Source organism: Notechis scutatus, chromosome 3, assembly GCF_049901735.1.
Source record: "Notechis scutatus isolate UNSWTSFEM ecotype Mainland chromosome 3, rNotScu1.2, whole genome shotgun sequence".
NCBI lineage: Eukaryota > Metazoa > Chordata > Lepidosauria > Squamata > Elapidae > Notechis > Notechis scutatus.
In genome coordinates, this window is record NC_142011.1 from 129,603,912 (window position 1) to 129,620,628 (window position 16,717).

At 40.3% G+C, this 16,717-nt stretch overlaps 1 protein-coding gene across 3 annotated transcripts in view; it reads right to left on the bottom strand.

Annotated features, from left to right (window-relative positions):
• The window catches only part of LOC113415857 (cadherin-12), an 817,727-nt gene that overhangs the window by 101,757 nt on the left and 699,253 nt on the right, over nucleotides 1–16,717 (bottom strand). For all 3 annotated transcript variants that reach the window (XM_087961174.1, XM_026673444.2, XM_087961175.1), the window contains one exon: nucleotides 16,331–16,625. In XM_087961174.1, coding sequence (XP_087817300.1) covers nucleotides 16,331–16,625 — 295 coding nt within the window. The remainder of the gene's footprint in view (nucleotides 1–16,330; nucleotides 16,626–16,717) is intronic.

Genomic DNA, 16,717 nt, shown 5'->3' on the forward strand with positions numbered 1-16,717 from the left:
AGTTGAAGTATGTTTTTCAGATTTCATTAATATTATAAAAAACAGATTTCAGAAGAGGAAATTATACCCCATTGTATCTGGATGTACATGAATTTCCTTTTTTAGGTTTACCTTTTCTGCTGAAATGTACAGCCCATTTATAAGAATATTAATGATATACTTACAGTATATTTCAAATAGTCACAATCAAAACAGCTTTCAATGCCTAGCAAACATCACCCTCTTCTGAGTCTGAAAGCTTGAACTTAGTCAACTTAGTTTATTTACTTCTCAAACAATGTAGTTATTACTCACTACTTCTTTTCCAATAACAACTTAATTCCAGTAACTGCATGGAGGAAATATATGTTATGGCAAACCAGGGGGAGTTGGCAGTAAAGGAATCCAACAGAGATTCAATTGTTTTCATTTGGAAACCAGCCACCCTCTCCTCTGTCTCAGGAAGAACAAAACCCTCTAACTAAGGAAGTAAAAGAATAGCTGAGTATCTAGAACAACACAAAAACATCAGAATAAGGCTGCCTGCATTGAAGCTTGTTCTAAAGAAACAGCTAGCACAAGTGTTAAAAGATGCAAATACTGCAATATCAAGTTTAAGCACCCACTGCAAGAAACAAACTGAATAATTTACACCATAGCTGTAGCTATAACTGAATACCTGGGATGCAAAATCAACAGAGAAGAAGAAGAAAAAAACCAAACAGTGCATCATAAAAATGGAAGATTAGATAGGAAAATAAGATCAGCAAATTGAGATCAGATACAAGCAAGCTAGAACAAATGAAAGAAAAGAAACTGAAGAATAAGAAGACCAAAGAATACTAATCAAGAATACCACTTCACAAAATACAAAATACATAGACCTACAGATAGAAATAGAATGACTGTGGCAAAGGCAAGCAAGGGTAGTACCAATAGTAATAAGTGCCTTGGGTGCAACCCCAAATCAACTGGAGCACCACTTGAACACTATTGGCATTGACAAATTTGTCATCAGTTAATTGCAAAAGGCAGTTTTACTGGAACAGATTCCATCCTGCGATGATATCTGTAACACCATCAAACATTCACATCTGCCTACCCCACGTCCTTGGTAAGGACTCGATAGGGAGATAAAAATGTCAAACCAGTCTGAACACTTGGCTGTCTGTGTGATGAACAACAACAACAACAATAATGCCTATATACTCAGATGTTAACTTAAATCATTAAAAAACCATCATCATCATCATCATCATCATCATCATCATCATCATCATCATCATCATCATCATCATCTGACTTTGCAAAAAAACACCTTACTCAGAAATATATATTTACTCAAACATTATCTTAACAGCTCTTACATACTTGTTAGGACTTGAACTGTTGTTATTGTTATTGTTGTTATTGTTTTTGTTATACAATTTAGAAAGATCTGATCTTGACCTTAAACATGTTTGTCTTTTTCCAAGTCAGTAACTCCTCTTTATTTTTGCTCATTCATCAGTTCCCTAATGAGCAAATTAGGGAACCTTTCTTCAGATTGTGTATTATCCCCTTCACCAATGTTTCTATATCTAGAATTAAAATCATTAATCAAGTTTGGTTTGCTAATTCTCATTTGCTCAGCTTCCTTGATTTTCTTCTATAATAGCTATTTCTCCTACTTACTCTTTTTTTTCCCCTCCAAGGCTGATTATTTCTAGATGGATTCCTGCAATCCACCTGCATTTGGTCTTAGAAATCAGCCAGCCTTATTGCACAGCCAGGACACTGCATTCTTCTCATTTACCATATAAGAAATATGCTCTATTCCCAGGGAAGAAATACAGGAAAAGAAAGCATTTTAAAACAAAATAGCCTGGAAATATGCCAAATATCCATTATAATCTATTTAAATCTCAGCTTGGTGTCATTACCTCCAATGTCTTTATGACAGCTGAATGACTCAGTTATTATTGCTAGTTATAAAACAAAACTGCCTGGATGAAGGCAGCATCCTTTGCCTACTTTTTGATGTGAGAAAGAGGAGAAAAATAACTCAGCAGCTGAAAGGGGAAAACGATACTTATAACCACTCAACCAGTAACCAAAAAAAGCAATTTTTATAAAATATAGTTAATGTTTACAAGTATTTGGGTGGCTAAAAAGAGCCAAGGACTTTAAAATTGGAGCAGATACTCAGATGTTAGTAATTCTCCACATGGGTTGCTTAAATTGCATTAAAATTAATGCCATTAGACCTATTTACTTATAAGTACAGGTAGTCTTTGACATACAACAATTCATTTAGTGACTGTTGAAACAGCACTGAAAAAAAAAGACTTATGACAGTTTTTCACACTTAGGATCATTGCAGCATCCCAATGAAATATATCATAATACATGCATATGCTAAACATAACCTTAAAATTTGATCAGTGGATCATTTTATAAATAATATTTATAAATATTAAGGTTCAGGGGGGCAAAGATCTCTTTAAATACCGTAGTTCAGGACCATCCAAACCAGGGCTACACCAACAATGGCAATAAAAAAAAGATTGCAAAATGAGACACAACTCAATTAACAACTGTCTCACTTAGCAGTGGAAATTTTGGGCTAAACTGTAGTTGTAAATTGAGAATTATTTTTTTTGTTTAGAAACATAGTACAGCAATGCAGAATCAACAAATGTTTATCTGTCTTTGTGGAAAATATATCAAAGTAATTGCACTTGGAACTTTTGTCCGAAAGAACTGCAAATTAGAACATATTTGCATGTGATTAAGCCTACACGAGAGTAGGAGTTAAAGAACTTTATGCATATATAGATGGAAAAAGAGATGGCTTTATATGTGGGTTCTTAATATCATCATTTATGAAAAATATTTCACAATGCACTGCAAGTTTGTGATGGATTTTATGAGTAGCTGTAGTAGTGCTGATTTAGTTTTAATGCCTTCACTCTGCAGAATAACACTTTGTGCTGAGCTGTTATATACTGTCTCTCTCCCAGCTACATAGTCTATTCGATCTTATTTCAATAACATCAAGGGGGAAAATAATTTGCATAACATATGCACTACAAAAAAGAAGCATGTGGAAACATTCAGGGAGCAAAAGGAAATGAAGCTGTACAGTATCTAAATGAACATGGTACATAAAAAGAAATGCTTTCGGGATCCAATTTGGATCAGTCACTGGAACAAAAAGTTTAGTTTTCTGAGCTTTCGGCTTGTGCTGGAGCCCATCCTCAGCCCACCCCGGAGGCTGGGCTCCAGCATGAATCTGAAAGTTCATAAGACTAAACCTCTGGTCCCTGTGACCGACCCTGATTGGATCCTGCAACATTATCCTGGGACATATATATTTGCCTTCATTGGTGAGAAATGCTTTCATTCAAATTGCATTTGGTTCAAGCAAGATTAAGGAATGTCCATTAAATTCAAATTGAACAACATCCCCCCTCATCTTGGAAAAAAATACAATTTTTTTGTAGATTTCCCTCATCTTGGAAAAAAATACATTTTTTGTAGATTTTTCTTTCCTTGGAACTCAAAACATCACCTATAGCATCTCAGGTAATGCTTTCATCCAACTGGATCTGATCCAGTTCAGGGTGAACTCGAACTACGAATACATGAAGGTAAATATGATATAGTTGGAATAACAGAAACTTGGTGGGATGAAACCCATGACTGGAACATACTGGTAGAAGGATACAAACTATTTTAAAAAACAAAAGCATAAAAGAGGAGGTGGAGTTGCACTGTATGTAAAGGACCACTATATCGCAACAGAAATGCATGAAACCAAAGATGAAAATTTCCTAGAATGTATATGGGTCAATATAAAAGAAAAAAAGAATGACATGGCCATAGGTGTATATTATAGGCCACCCAATCAAGCAGAAAAAATAGATGTCCTCTTTGCCAGCCAACTAACAAACATATGCAGGAAACACGCAACAATAGTAATGGGAGACTTCAATTATCCTGATATCAATTGGAAAACTAATTCTGCACCAAGTGAGAAATCAAATAAGTTCCTAACCAACCTAGCTGACAACTTTGTTGTCCAAAAGGTAGAGGGTGAAACTAGAGGGACAGCCATACTGGACTTAATTCTTACAAACAGAGAAGAAGTGATAGAGGGAGTTGAAACTGCAGGAACCTTGGGTGACAGTGACCGTGTCATACTAGAATTCAGCATAACACAAACACAAGCAACAGAACATAATAACACCAGAGTCTTGGATTTTAAAAGAGCTGATTTCAATAAACTCAGAGAGAACTTGGGAAAGATTCCATGGATGAAAATCCTAAAGGGGAAAACAACTCAAGGATCTTGGGAAACTCTAAAAAGTATGATCATAGAATCCCAGACCAGAACAATACCACTGAGAAAGAAAAACAAGAAATCCAAGAAGAAACCAGCATGGCTGCACAAAGATCTCTCTGGCAAATTGAAAGAAAAAAAAGGACAAGTAGAAAAAATGGAAAGAAGGACATACAACTAAGGCAGAATATCAGCAGATAGCCAGAATCTGAAAGACGAAGTCAGGATAGCAAAGGCTCAGAACGAACAAAGACTTGCAACAAAAGTCAAAGATAATAAAAAAGGTTTCTTCCAACATATAAATAACAAGAAAAAAATCAAGGAAACAGTCGGCCCACTAAAGAGAGAAGATGGCAAGGAAGTAACATGCAACAGAGAGAAAGCAGAACTGCTTAACTCATTCTTTGCATCGGTCTTCATGCAAAATGAAACTATAGCTCAACCCACCAAAAACATAACTGTAAAAGACAGACCAGAAATAAAAGTTAAAATAAGCAAAAAAATAGTAAGACAACACCTGTCTGGTCTTGAACACAAATCACTGGGGCCTGATGGATTGCATGACACTGTTTTAAAGGAGCTGGCAGAGGTCATCTCAGAACCACTGTACCATATCTTTTAAAAATTCTGTAGCACCAGGGAACTACCAGAGGACTGGAAAAGAGCTGATGTGGTTCCCATCTTCAAAAAAGGGGGAAAAAACAGACCCAGGAAACTATAGACCAATCAGCCTAACATCAATACCCGGGAAGATACTGGGAAAGATAATAATAAAAAAACAGATCTGCCAACATCTAGAAACAAGTAAAGTAATAACTAGCAGTCAGCATGGGTTTGTTAAGAACAGATCATGCCAAACCAATCTTATTTCATTCTTCAACACAGTGACTACATTAGTAGACCAGCAAAATACTGTGGACATAATATATTTAGATTTCAGCAAGGCATTCAACAAAGTAGACCACAACCTACTTCTTAGTAAGCTAGAAAAAAGTGGAATAGATAGCACCACCACTAGATGGACTCGCAACTGGCTGGCAAACTGTACTCAACAAGTAATCCTTAATGGGTCTAAGTCTACATAGAGGGAAGTAAGCAGTGGGGTGCCACAAGTTTCCGTCTTAGGCCCAGTACTCTTCAATATCTTCATTAATGACTTAGATGAGGGAATAGAAGGGGAACTTACCAAATTTGCAGATGATACTAAGCTGGCAGGAATAGCTAACACCCAAGAAGATAGGCTCAAGATCCAGAGGGATCTTGACAGACTAGAACACTGGGCCATATCTAACAAAATGAAATTCAATGTAGAGAAAAGTAAAGTCCTACACTTAGGAAAGAAAAACCAAAAGTACACATATAGACTGGGTGAAACCAGGCTCAATAGCAGTAACTGTGAGAGGGATCTTGGAGTCTTAGGGGACAACCAGCTAAATATGAGCCAGCAGTGTGCAGTAGCTGCCAAAAAAGCTAATGCAATCCTAAATTGTATTAACAGAGGGATACACTCAAGATCAAGGGAAATACTAATACCGCTCTATAAAGCCTTAGTAAGATCACACATAGAGTACTGCATCCAGTTTTGTTCACCACATTATTAAAAAGATGTTGAGACTCTAGAAAAAGTACAGAGAAGAGCAACCAGGATGATTAGGGGACTGGAGGCTAAAACATACAATGAACAGTTGCAGGAACTGGTCTTGGCTAATCTAGTGAAGAGAAGGACCAGGGGAGACATGATAGCAGTCTTCCAATATTTGAGGGGCTGCCACAGAGAGGAAGGGGTCAAGCTATTTTCTAAAGCACCTGTAGGCCAGACAAGGAATGATGGATGGAAACTGAACAAGGAGAGATTTAACCTGGAAATAAGGAGAAACTTTCTGACAGTGAGAACAAATCAACCAATGGAACAGCTTGCCCTCGAAAGTTGTGGGAGCACCATCACTTGAGACTTTCAAGAAGAGATTGGACTGCCACTTGGGCAGGGGGTTGGACTAGATGACTTACAAAGTCCCTTCCAACTCTGATTATCCGTTATCTGTTATCTGCCTATATGCCCAATGTCTCTCTGACTGAACCCTGGACTGTTGTTAGACCCTTGCTTCCTGGTGGATTGTTTGGTAGGGCCATCATAGATAAATTATAGATTAAATTATTAATTGTAAATTAAGATACAGTAATAGGGTAGCATAATAGCAAAATCTTTCAAAGTTTAGCAAACGATCTTAAAATCTCTTACACTCTTTCCAGAAATATAGCAAAGGACCCTAAAGCTCTCTGTGGAAGCTACCGTACTTCCAAAGAGGATAAATATCTTCTATGAAAATATAGATTGGGAAAAAAAACTTGTTGAAAAACTATTGACTGAAAAGATGCAAAGAGATGTGCTAAGTTTGTGTCATTTCCTCAAAATGCTTGCATTTGTAATTACTTGCAAATCCCATTGATGTAATAGTAATTCTTGGCAGTACTGACATAATGTTAAGTTGTTTTTTTTAAAGGCTGAGATAGAATTTCACAATTTTATGAAATCCCTTTAAATTTGGTTATGATACAGTGCCAACCAGGAAATATAAAAGACCAGAAGTAGTTAACCTGGTACCCTGCTGATACCTTATATTTCAATTCCTACCAGTCTCTGTCAGCATTACTACATTACTACATTAAAGGAAATACTGTATGGACGTTCTATTCTAACAAATCTGGAGAAGGCACCAGTTTGCCTTCTCCTGATCCAAGATTTCTAATAAAGGCATTCTTCTTGGTTGACTGTGTCAATATAGTAATAAGTAGTTGACAAAGGTATTTATTTCTGCTTCTAGTATACTACAAAGGATGCAATTATTTTTGAAACATTAAACAATCTAAATGCTAAAGAGCAAAATCTTATATTGGGAAAATAAATGTGTCTGGAAATCTTGGTGATTAATTTAAAATGTTAAGATAAGACTGTGATGCAATGAATTTGGCTTGTACTTGCCAAATTCTATTATTATTAGTAGCAACTTAATGTTATAGTAATTTTCTTCAGAAGAGAAAGGGAAAGCACAATAAATTGATATGCCATTTTTAAAAGTATCATCAGTAGACCTAATCTTTCAATGACTTAGGTTCTCATCTTGCCCATCAAAACCAACATAAACCCAAATGACCCTTTGACAAATAGAAGCAATGCAGATGAAATTCAAACAACAGCTAAAATTGTTATAAAACACCATGGAAAATGGAACACTCCCACTCTCCTGTTCCAATTGCAGTCACTCCCCTCCCAGCTTTCATTAATTTTTAAAACATAGCAATATATTTGATTACAGATTACCTGCTGTCAAGTCTAATTAGATGCTGCATTTGATGGTTCAAAAGAAAAGTAATCCAGAAGTTAGGAAAGTGAAAAAGGGCGTTGGTACTTACCTGACACACCCGTTCTCTTTGAGCTGTGAAGAGCATCCAGTAGTGGGAGGTGCTTCAGTCTCTGCATGTCTAGGCTGGGCTTAATTTGTGGAACGCTCCTCCTCCTCCACGGTACTCCTCCCCAACGTTCCCCAGTTTTGGTGAAGATGAGAGAAATAACCGCCCTTGTCCTCAATGCCCTAACAACTCGTTGGCCGAAACAGGACCCCACCAGACGGGAAAAAAGGGTGGGGCTGGATGCTCTTCACAGCTCAAAGAGAACAGGCATGTCAGGTAAGTACCAACGCCCTTTCTCCCATGAGCTGTTCAGAGCATCCAGTAGTGGGACATACCAAAGCTTGGCCTGTCCTACAGGAGGGACTCTGTCTGGCCTGGAATCTCCTCCTGGTCCCTGTGGACCCATTGCAGAACTCTTCTGCCAAAGGAGGCCTCAGCGGATGCAAACACATCTATTTTATAATGCCTAATAAATGGCGATGGAGAGGCCCAGGTTGCGGCTCGACAAATTTCAGTTATTGGTGCCTGTGTGGCCCACGCTGCCAATGTTGCGGCGCTCCTTGTTGAATGAGCTGTTATGCCCCTGGGCACCTGCAGGGATTGAGTCTGATACGTTTTCGCTATTGCGGCCCGTAGCCAATGGCCTATTGTAGAAGGTGAGACCTTGCATCCCTGAGTGTTGGGCTGAAAAGACACAAATAAGGCCTCCGTTTTTCTGAAAGCCGCTGTGCAGTTGATATATATTTGCAATGCTCACCTCACGTCAAGCCTATGTCATTGTAGTTCCAACCCTTGGGATAGTCTGGGACAAAAATTAGGAAGTATCAGCTCTTGTGCCCTAAGAAAGACCGAGTTAATTTTGGGTATAAATGTAGGATCAGGACGAAGGACCACCCGGTCAGAATGGAAAACACAAAGATCTTGTCTGACAGACAAAGCTGCAATCTCCGAAATACGATGAGCAGAAGTGATCGCTACAAGGAAAACTACTTTATACATCAGAAATTGGAGACTTGACAATTTCAAGGGTTCGAAAGGGCCCTTAGTGAGTGCGATGAGGACCTTGTTTAGGTCCCAGGTGGGATAACGGTGTACTGCTGGAGGGCGTAAATTTGTGGCTCCTCAAAGGAAACTCCGTATGCGTGGAAGATGGGAAAGAGATAGTAGACCTTCACAAGTGAGAACTGACGCCAAGGCCGCCACCTGTCTTTTCAACGTATTAGGTGATAATCCCTTGTCAAGTCCCTCTTGCAAGAACTCTAGGATTTGAGCCACAGATGGAGAGATGGGATCAATTCGAGACTTGGTACACCATTTGCAGAAACTGGACCATATGGCATTGTAAATGCGAGTTGTTGAGGGGCATCTGGTGGCTTGGATAGTGGCGATAACTCTGTTGGAAAACTTTTCGCTCTTCAGACAACTCCGCTCAACCTCCAGACGGTCAGGTGCAACCATTGAGGGTCCGGATGTTGAAGGGGTCCCTGGGTTAGTGAAACCCTGGCTGGTGGAATTCTCCATGGTGTTGATATGGATAGACTGCAGAGGTCTGCAAACCACGGCCATCTGGGCCAGTAAGGAGCTACTAGAAGTAGTTCTGCCCCCTCGTCTAGCAGTTTCTGGATGACCTTGGGAAACAGTGGAAGTGGCGGGAATGCATACAGAAGTCCCGGGGGCCAATGACAGCAGAGCGAATTGAAGTTCTCCGCTCCTTGCGAGGGGTACCTGGAAAAAAATCTCGGGAGCTGAGCATTGAGGGGGGAAGCGAACAGGTCCACCACCGGCTGTCCAAATGTCCTGACCGCCTCTTGAAACAGGGTCGGATGGAGGCGCCACTCCAATTGATTGATCGTGGCCCTGCTCAGCCAGTCTGCCTGTGTATTCGACAGATCTGAAATGTGCTCTGCTCTGATGGAAAGTAGGTTGCTCTCCGCCCAACGACACAAGCGCTCCGCTTCTCGCATGAGATGTTTCAACTGTGTGCCCCCCTGTTTGTTTATGTGAGCTTTGGCTGTTACGTTGTCAGTCAATATTAGTATGTGCTGATTGCGTATCTGTGGAAGGAAGCTGCGGAGAGCCAGGTGTACTGCTCGAAGCTCCAGCCAGTTTATGCTGCATGACTGTTCTATGGCGGACCAGCAGCCATAGCTCCAGCCAGTTTATGCTGCACAACTGTTCTATGGCGGACCAGCGGCCTTGGGTTGTGAGTGATTGAACGTGCGCTCCCCATCCAAACAGGCTGGCATCGGTGGTGATGGTAAGTCTGTGTGGCTCTTTGAAGAGGCAGCCTCTGTTGATGACTGGTCTGGTCCACCAGAGGAGAGATATGAGGACCTTTGATGGTACCCTGACCTTGTGTTTGGAGTTGCTTCGGCCGGAGTGCTGGTACAGGAGCAGGAACCACTGGAGGGATCTAGTGTGGAGCCAGGCCCAAGGGATGATAGAGATACATGAGATCATCTTGCCTAACAATTTTGATAGTTCCGCTAGGGACACCCTCTTAAGACCCCTGATCTCCTTGATTAATTGCTAAATGCTATTTAGTCTATCTGGTGACAAGTAAACTTTGCCTTCCACCGTATCTATGACTGCCCCCACATGGGTTAACTGAGTCGATGGTGTTAAATGACTCTTTTTCCAATTTATTGAGAATCCGTGGATTGTAATGTGTTCTGAGTATCTTTGACTGCTTGATGAGCGGAAGATGACAAAATCAAGATGTCATCAAGATAACACTGGAGTCATATGGGGATATCATGGAGATGAGCAGCGAGCGCTGCGAGAACCTTCGTGAAGATCCTGGGGGCAGAAGCTAGTCCAAAAGGAAGGGCCACTAATTCAAAATGGTAGTTATTATAACAGAATCTCAGAAATTTATAGTGGGAAGGCCGAATAGCAATATGTAGGTACGCCTCTGTCAGGTCTATGGACGTGACGATGTCACCCTTTCTGATGCCAAGTAAGATAGATTGCAGGGTGTGCATTTTAAACTTGTGATATACTAAGAAACGGTTGAGACGTTTCAGATCCAATATTGCTCTTCACCCCCCCGAACTTTTGGGAACAACAAAAAAATGTGAATAGAAACCTCGCCCTCGTTGGTTGGTAGCTACTGGCTGGATGGCTCATATGTCCAGTAGGTGTTGGATAGCTGTTTCCATGAGATTACGTTTAACTGCGTCTCTGGAGAGAGGGCATGACATAAAAAAATCTGGGGAAGTGGATTGAAACTCCAGCACAAGGCCAAATCTAATCGTGTCTCTGACCCAGGAATCAGAGGTTGAGGAGTCCCATTGGTCCGTGAATAATTTAAGGCGTCCGCCAATGGGGGTTGGGTCCAGGGAGTTATCTTGGACGCCGAAAGGACCTGTTTCCTGCTCCCTGAAAGGATCTCTTGGATTGACCACCCCTTCTGCTCCTATCCCCGAAGTCGGACCTGTCTGGCTGCTGCCCTGGTCTGAATGATGGGGGTCTCTGGTATCTGGGTGAAAAAAGATCCCTGGTAAAAGGGCCGAAAGGATCCCCTCAAAAAGGACTGAGGGTTTCTAGAATCTGACTTCCGAAAAAGGGAAGGAAGAATTTTCTTTTTGTTTCGAGTTTCAATTAGTAGCGGATCAAGGGAAAGGCCAAACAGTCTGTCTCCCACAATTGGGGATGAAGCCAGCTTGCATTTGTGCTTAAAGTCTGCTTGCCAATGTTTTAACCATAGTCAGAGTCGCGCTGTGACATGAGAAGTAATGGCCCTGGCTGAAAACTTGACTGCATGATAAGTTGCGTCAGCTGAGAATTCAGCAGCTGCTATAAGTTTAGCAATATCTTGGTATGCTCTAAGGTTTGAATTAGGGACATATTCCCGTAAGAGGCGGAGCCATCTGAGAGAAGAACGGGTGAAGAAGGAGGCATCCGTGGCTGCTCTGATGGCCCGCGCGTCAGACTGATGGGCTCTGCATAGGGCTAGCTCGGCCCATTTTTTCCTCCAGCTTTAATGCCTCCAGCGCATCACTGGGAATGGAGGAGGACACTAATCCCACTACAGGTTCATCTACCTCGGGAGTATTCAATAATTTTGAGAAATCAGGGGCCAAATTGAAATATTTCCTATCATATCCAGTGGGGGCTGGGTACACCGCTGCAGATGCCCACTGTTTCTGTACCAGGTCCAAAAACATGGGAGGAACTGGGATCACCTCTGCTTCGACTACTGGTTGGTTGAAAATTAGATCCTCTGGTCCCTCTTCCAAAGGAGTTGGAGTGGTAGAAGGGGTCAACTTGTTTAGGCATGCAATATTTTTTGCCTTAAACAAGAAAGATCTGAAAAATTGTGGGCAGAATAAGCCTGTAAAAACAGGTTGGTCAGGAACAAGGCCCTCATCCTCAGACATTCCCCTTTCTAAGGGGTCTGCTTCTGACAGGGGCTCGCTGTCATGTATTGATCCTGATTCAATCTCTTCCATTTGATCAGTTTGATCCACTTCTTCCTCCTCCTCCTCCTCCTCCTCCTCCTCAGTCAGCCCTTGGAGGGGGACCTCCCCTTGTAAATGTACCTGGGTATAGTGCTGCTCCGACCTGGTCAACGACCTCAGCGATTGGGAATAATGATCGGCGATCACAGGATATTTCCTGGTCATAACTGCGTGTTGAAGACCTGCTGCAATTCCCTGGCGGATTGCCAGCTCCATCGAGTCCTTCATCCTCTCTGGAACTTCCTCTGTAAGAATGTCGTCCTGATGAAGACTGGCAGCCGTCGGAGTGAATGTAGCTTCGGGAGCCCTTTGCGTGGTCGGTGTCCCAGATACTTGGGCCTGTTGGCCTTGGGGAGCCAAGCTGCACCTGGATGAGAGGGAGAGATCTAGGGGAGGAGGAGGATGGGAAGAGGTAGACGGACCTGGACTGGAGGAGGGAAAGTCCTGTGAGACCTTGTGCGCCTCCCGTGTGCACTTATCTATCTGTTTTTGTAAAGCTTTATGGCGCCTGATGGAATCCCTTTCTGAAGTTTTAGAATTCCCTTTAGCCTGCTTAGGTTTGTGCTGAGATTTGGCTTTGACCTTCAAGGATGAGGTCTGAGAGCTGCTACCGTCTGCCATTTCGATTGAGTTGGAATTGCAGTATGCTTGTTATACAATGCAATACTGTGAAGGCGGTTGGCACGCCCAGGGGCCTGATCTGAGGACAGACCGGTTGCCCTGATGATGTTTTTATTGCCCCCTTTCCTCTTTTTTTTTTTGAATAATACCTATCTATAATGAATCATATCTCAGTAATAATATTTTATTGATACTAAAATATTATACCGAAGAGAAAATTACTACTACTACTACTACTATTATTATTATTATTATTATTATTATTATTATTATTATTATTATTATTATTATTATTATTATTAACCATTATATACATATATATATATATATATATATATATATATATATATATATATATATATATATATATATAGCAATATGTATATGAATATTAATTAAGTGGCACGATGTTATGTGCTGAGAAACCAAACAGCCAAATTGAGAACGCCTAAAGGCCCAGATTGATAAGGGTAGAGGCTTTCAACAGCTTCCCTGCACAGGCGGACACAGGCCTAGGTGCTCGCTGTTGTGCCACTGGGTTGATTGGGCTGTGAGGGTTAAGCCAACAATTTAACTGTAAGAATAGCCTCGAATGTAGAAAAAAACCAAGACGAGGGTATAATGGTCCCCAGTGTTCCTGAAGGGAACCTCTGCTCCAAACAGAGTTACTTCACACAGCACGAAATGGAATACAGGCGCGCGACCACGAGGTCTTGTAAGAAAAGATGGCCTCCAGCCGTTAATCTTTTGGCGTGCTCCCCAGCAGCAAACTCCCGCCGTGTGAAGGAATAGCCTCCGATGGCTTTTCCTGTAAGGCTAAATGGCAGGGAATAGTGGAAGGCACTAAGCATTTGAATCCTCCACTCAAAGTGGCATTCAGAGGGGAAGGAAAGTGATATGACTCTATTGGGAGCAAAGAGCTCACGCCACTGTTCGGGTAAAGAAACTCTGCAGCAATCTGTCGGAATGGCAGGGGTAGAAAGATCAGTTGTGGGGAGGGGGTGCAGAGCAGTGCCGAAGCCTCCCACCTCTTTGGGGCACGAATTGGCGCTTCCCTGTAATGCGAGCGATCTCTGTAATGCGAGCCAACGTCGAGAGATCGCAATGTGATTAGAAGGCTAAAAGATTCTAAAGACAAGCTGATTAACTTTCAAACCTGCTAGCAAGGAAAGAATTTTTCCTGTTTTGGCCAAGGAAGAATCACAAGCACTGCCTATCTCTCACGAGGCTGAGCCAAAACTGGGGAACGCTGGGGAGGAGTACCGTGGAGAAGGAAGAGCATTCCACAAATTAAGCCCAGCCTAGACATGCAGAGACTGAAGCACCTCCCACTACTGGATGCTCTGAACAGCTCATGGGAGAAAATTAGATTCCATGCTGAGATATTTGTGTCTATGACTGAAAGGAGGCTTGTGGTAAAGCCTCATGCTAGATGGGCCATATAAATGTAAAGCTGTTTACTACAAACTAGGATAGTAATAGTAGCATGTGGACTGTGAATATTGGCACTTTTGAACATTTTTAAAAAAATCTAACCCTTTATTCAGTCCAGGCCATTATTCTTTGACATTTTTGGTGGTAAAATATTAATCAAAATAAAGTTGGTGTACATTTAACATGCTACCATGAAATTAAAATTTATCCAAAGTTAGGACACCATTACAATGGAGTGACCAAAATGGTATTTGGTTCATATGACAATGCCTCCCTATTTTTTTATTTTATAGTTTCTGGGTTCAGTACCAATTGTTCATTTGTGCTAAATGTGCAAGCTCACATTTCTACAATAGTATTATATATACAGCTGTTTACAAAATTTAGGCAAAATGCTGGAAAAATTGTATGTTCAATATTTCCCTACAAACAGAATTTGTTATAACCTCAGTATGGTGCAAAGTGAAACAACATTTTTTCCTCTAAATTTGAATCCATATGTACTAATTTGCACAGTACTGTTCAGAAGAGAACACTAAATATGTTTAGGAAACAAATTTAAATGCTCTATTGCTCCAGTGTTACTTTTTTAAAAAAAAATTATTAATAAGAAAATCGACTAATTGTGTATAAATAGTTCAATGAAGACAATTTCACAGGGGAAAAATTCTGATCTTTGTAATCTCTCAAATTACAATTGTTGTTTTGGGTAATTTCAAAATAACAGACTTTTAGCAACCATCTGAATATTTGAAAATAAATATAATTCATTCTTACAAAGATGCAAATGCCCCCCCAAAAAAATTTCTATACATTTTTAGCTAGCAATTTCACTTATGAAGAACATTGCTAAGAAATAGAAATCATATGGGACTTTTGAAGCTACCAGATAACCATGAAAAAACTGCTATAACAGCCTGAAAACTAGTCAAAGCTGCAAAACAGACTGGCCAGTTCACTGTCAATGATTTGCTGAACAACTTAGTTGACAGCAGAGAAGTTGATCTGCATGGGAATTTTCAGAAATTAAATGTTCATCCGGCTTTACCAGAAAAGTCATCAATTGAAGTATGTGGAAAGAAAACAGTGATAAGCCTGAAACATTTCGGAACAAAGTTCTTTTGGACTGATAAAAGAAAATTGAAGTATGCTGCTACAACCACATAACTTTGGAGGAAAAGGGATGAAACATTTTAGGCGGAAACACATTGCACTAGGGTGGCTGTGATTTTTTAAAGATTATGTGGCTAACATCAGTTCGAGAAATATTGTGCAAATGCAAACAGAAATAGATTCAACTAAATGTCAGTATGACAGCAATGTTCCAGTCAGTAAAAAAGTTGAAGTTCAAAAGTTGAATATTTCAGCAAGACAACAATCCGAGAACCTAATTATAAATCAACATGAAGTATTTATAGGGCAAAAAAAGAAAGGTTTTTGAAACAGGGTTCACAATCCTCAGAATACAACGTTATTAAAGATCTGAAGGGAGATCTCAAACATGCAGTGAATCCAGGAAGTCATAAAACAGTTTGAAGCTAGGATTGTGCAAGGAAAACTGAAGAAAAAAAATTAAACAAAAATCAGAGTAGAAAGATTTAGCTGGCTACAGAAAGGGAGAAATTACAAAGTACTGGCTGAAATGTGTGTGGTCCAACTTCTGCACCAACCACATTTCCTATTTTCTTATTTTGGACCTCTGTGTAATCACACACATTTGTTAAGTCAAGTTCATTCATGTTCAAATATACAATTTAAGTGGGTACCTTCATTTTTGCATGCAACCATACACAAAAAGCTAGCTATCACCACTAGTATGAACTTAGTAGTCATTTATGCGGAAATGACAGGGCAGAAAAACAGAGTATCAATGCAAGGTAAAATCAGTAGTAGTCTTTCCTATCCTAGAAGCAGGTGATTTGGCAGATACATCATGTGTCATCAGCACCTATAATTGTCCAAGCACCAACTTTTTAATCTGTATCATGTATTAAAAAGAAAAAGAAGAAGAAAGGGAAAGAAAAGAAAAAAAACAAAGAGAGATGGAATGAACTTTCAAAGTTCATGTTTGAGGATAAGAATTATTTAAAACATTACTTACCTACTGGTGACATTTCAGGGACACTGGCAATGTAAGGCCCATCAAGGAATTTTGGTTCATTATCATTAATGTCCTGCACTTTGATGATGAACTCTGATTCAGGCTCCAATGGCTTCCTTGTGTCAATATCTACTGCTTGAGCACGTAGGGTATAGAAAGGCTTCTCTTCACGATCAAGGCTCTTTATGGCATGAATGTCCCCTGTAGTTTCATCAATGGTAAATACTGTACCGGCTCCATCTCCTGATAATGTATACTTAACACTTCCCACTCCCTTGTCCAAGTCAGAATGAAGCTTAACAGCAGAAAAAGAAAAGGGCAAAATAATTAATAGAACAATTCCTGGATGGAAGAATAGCAATTTTAACTAAATTATTAAATCACAAA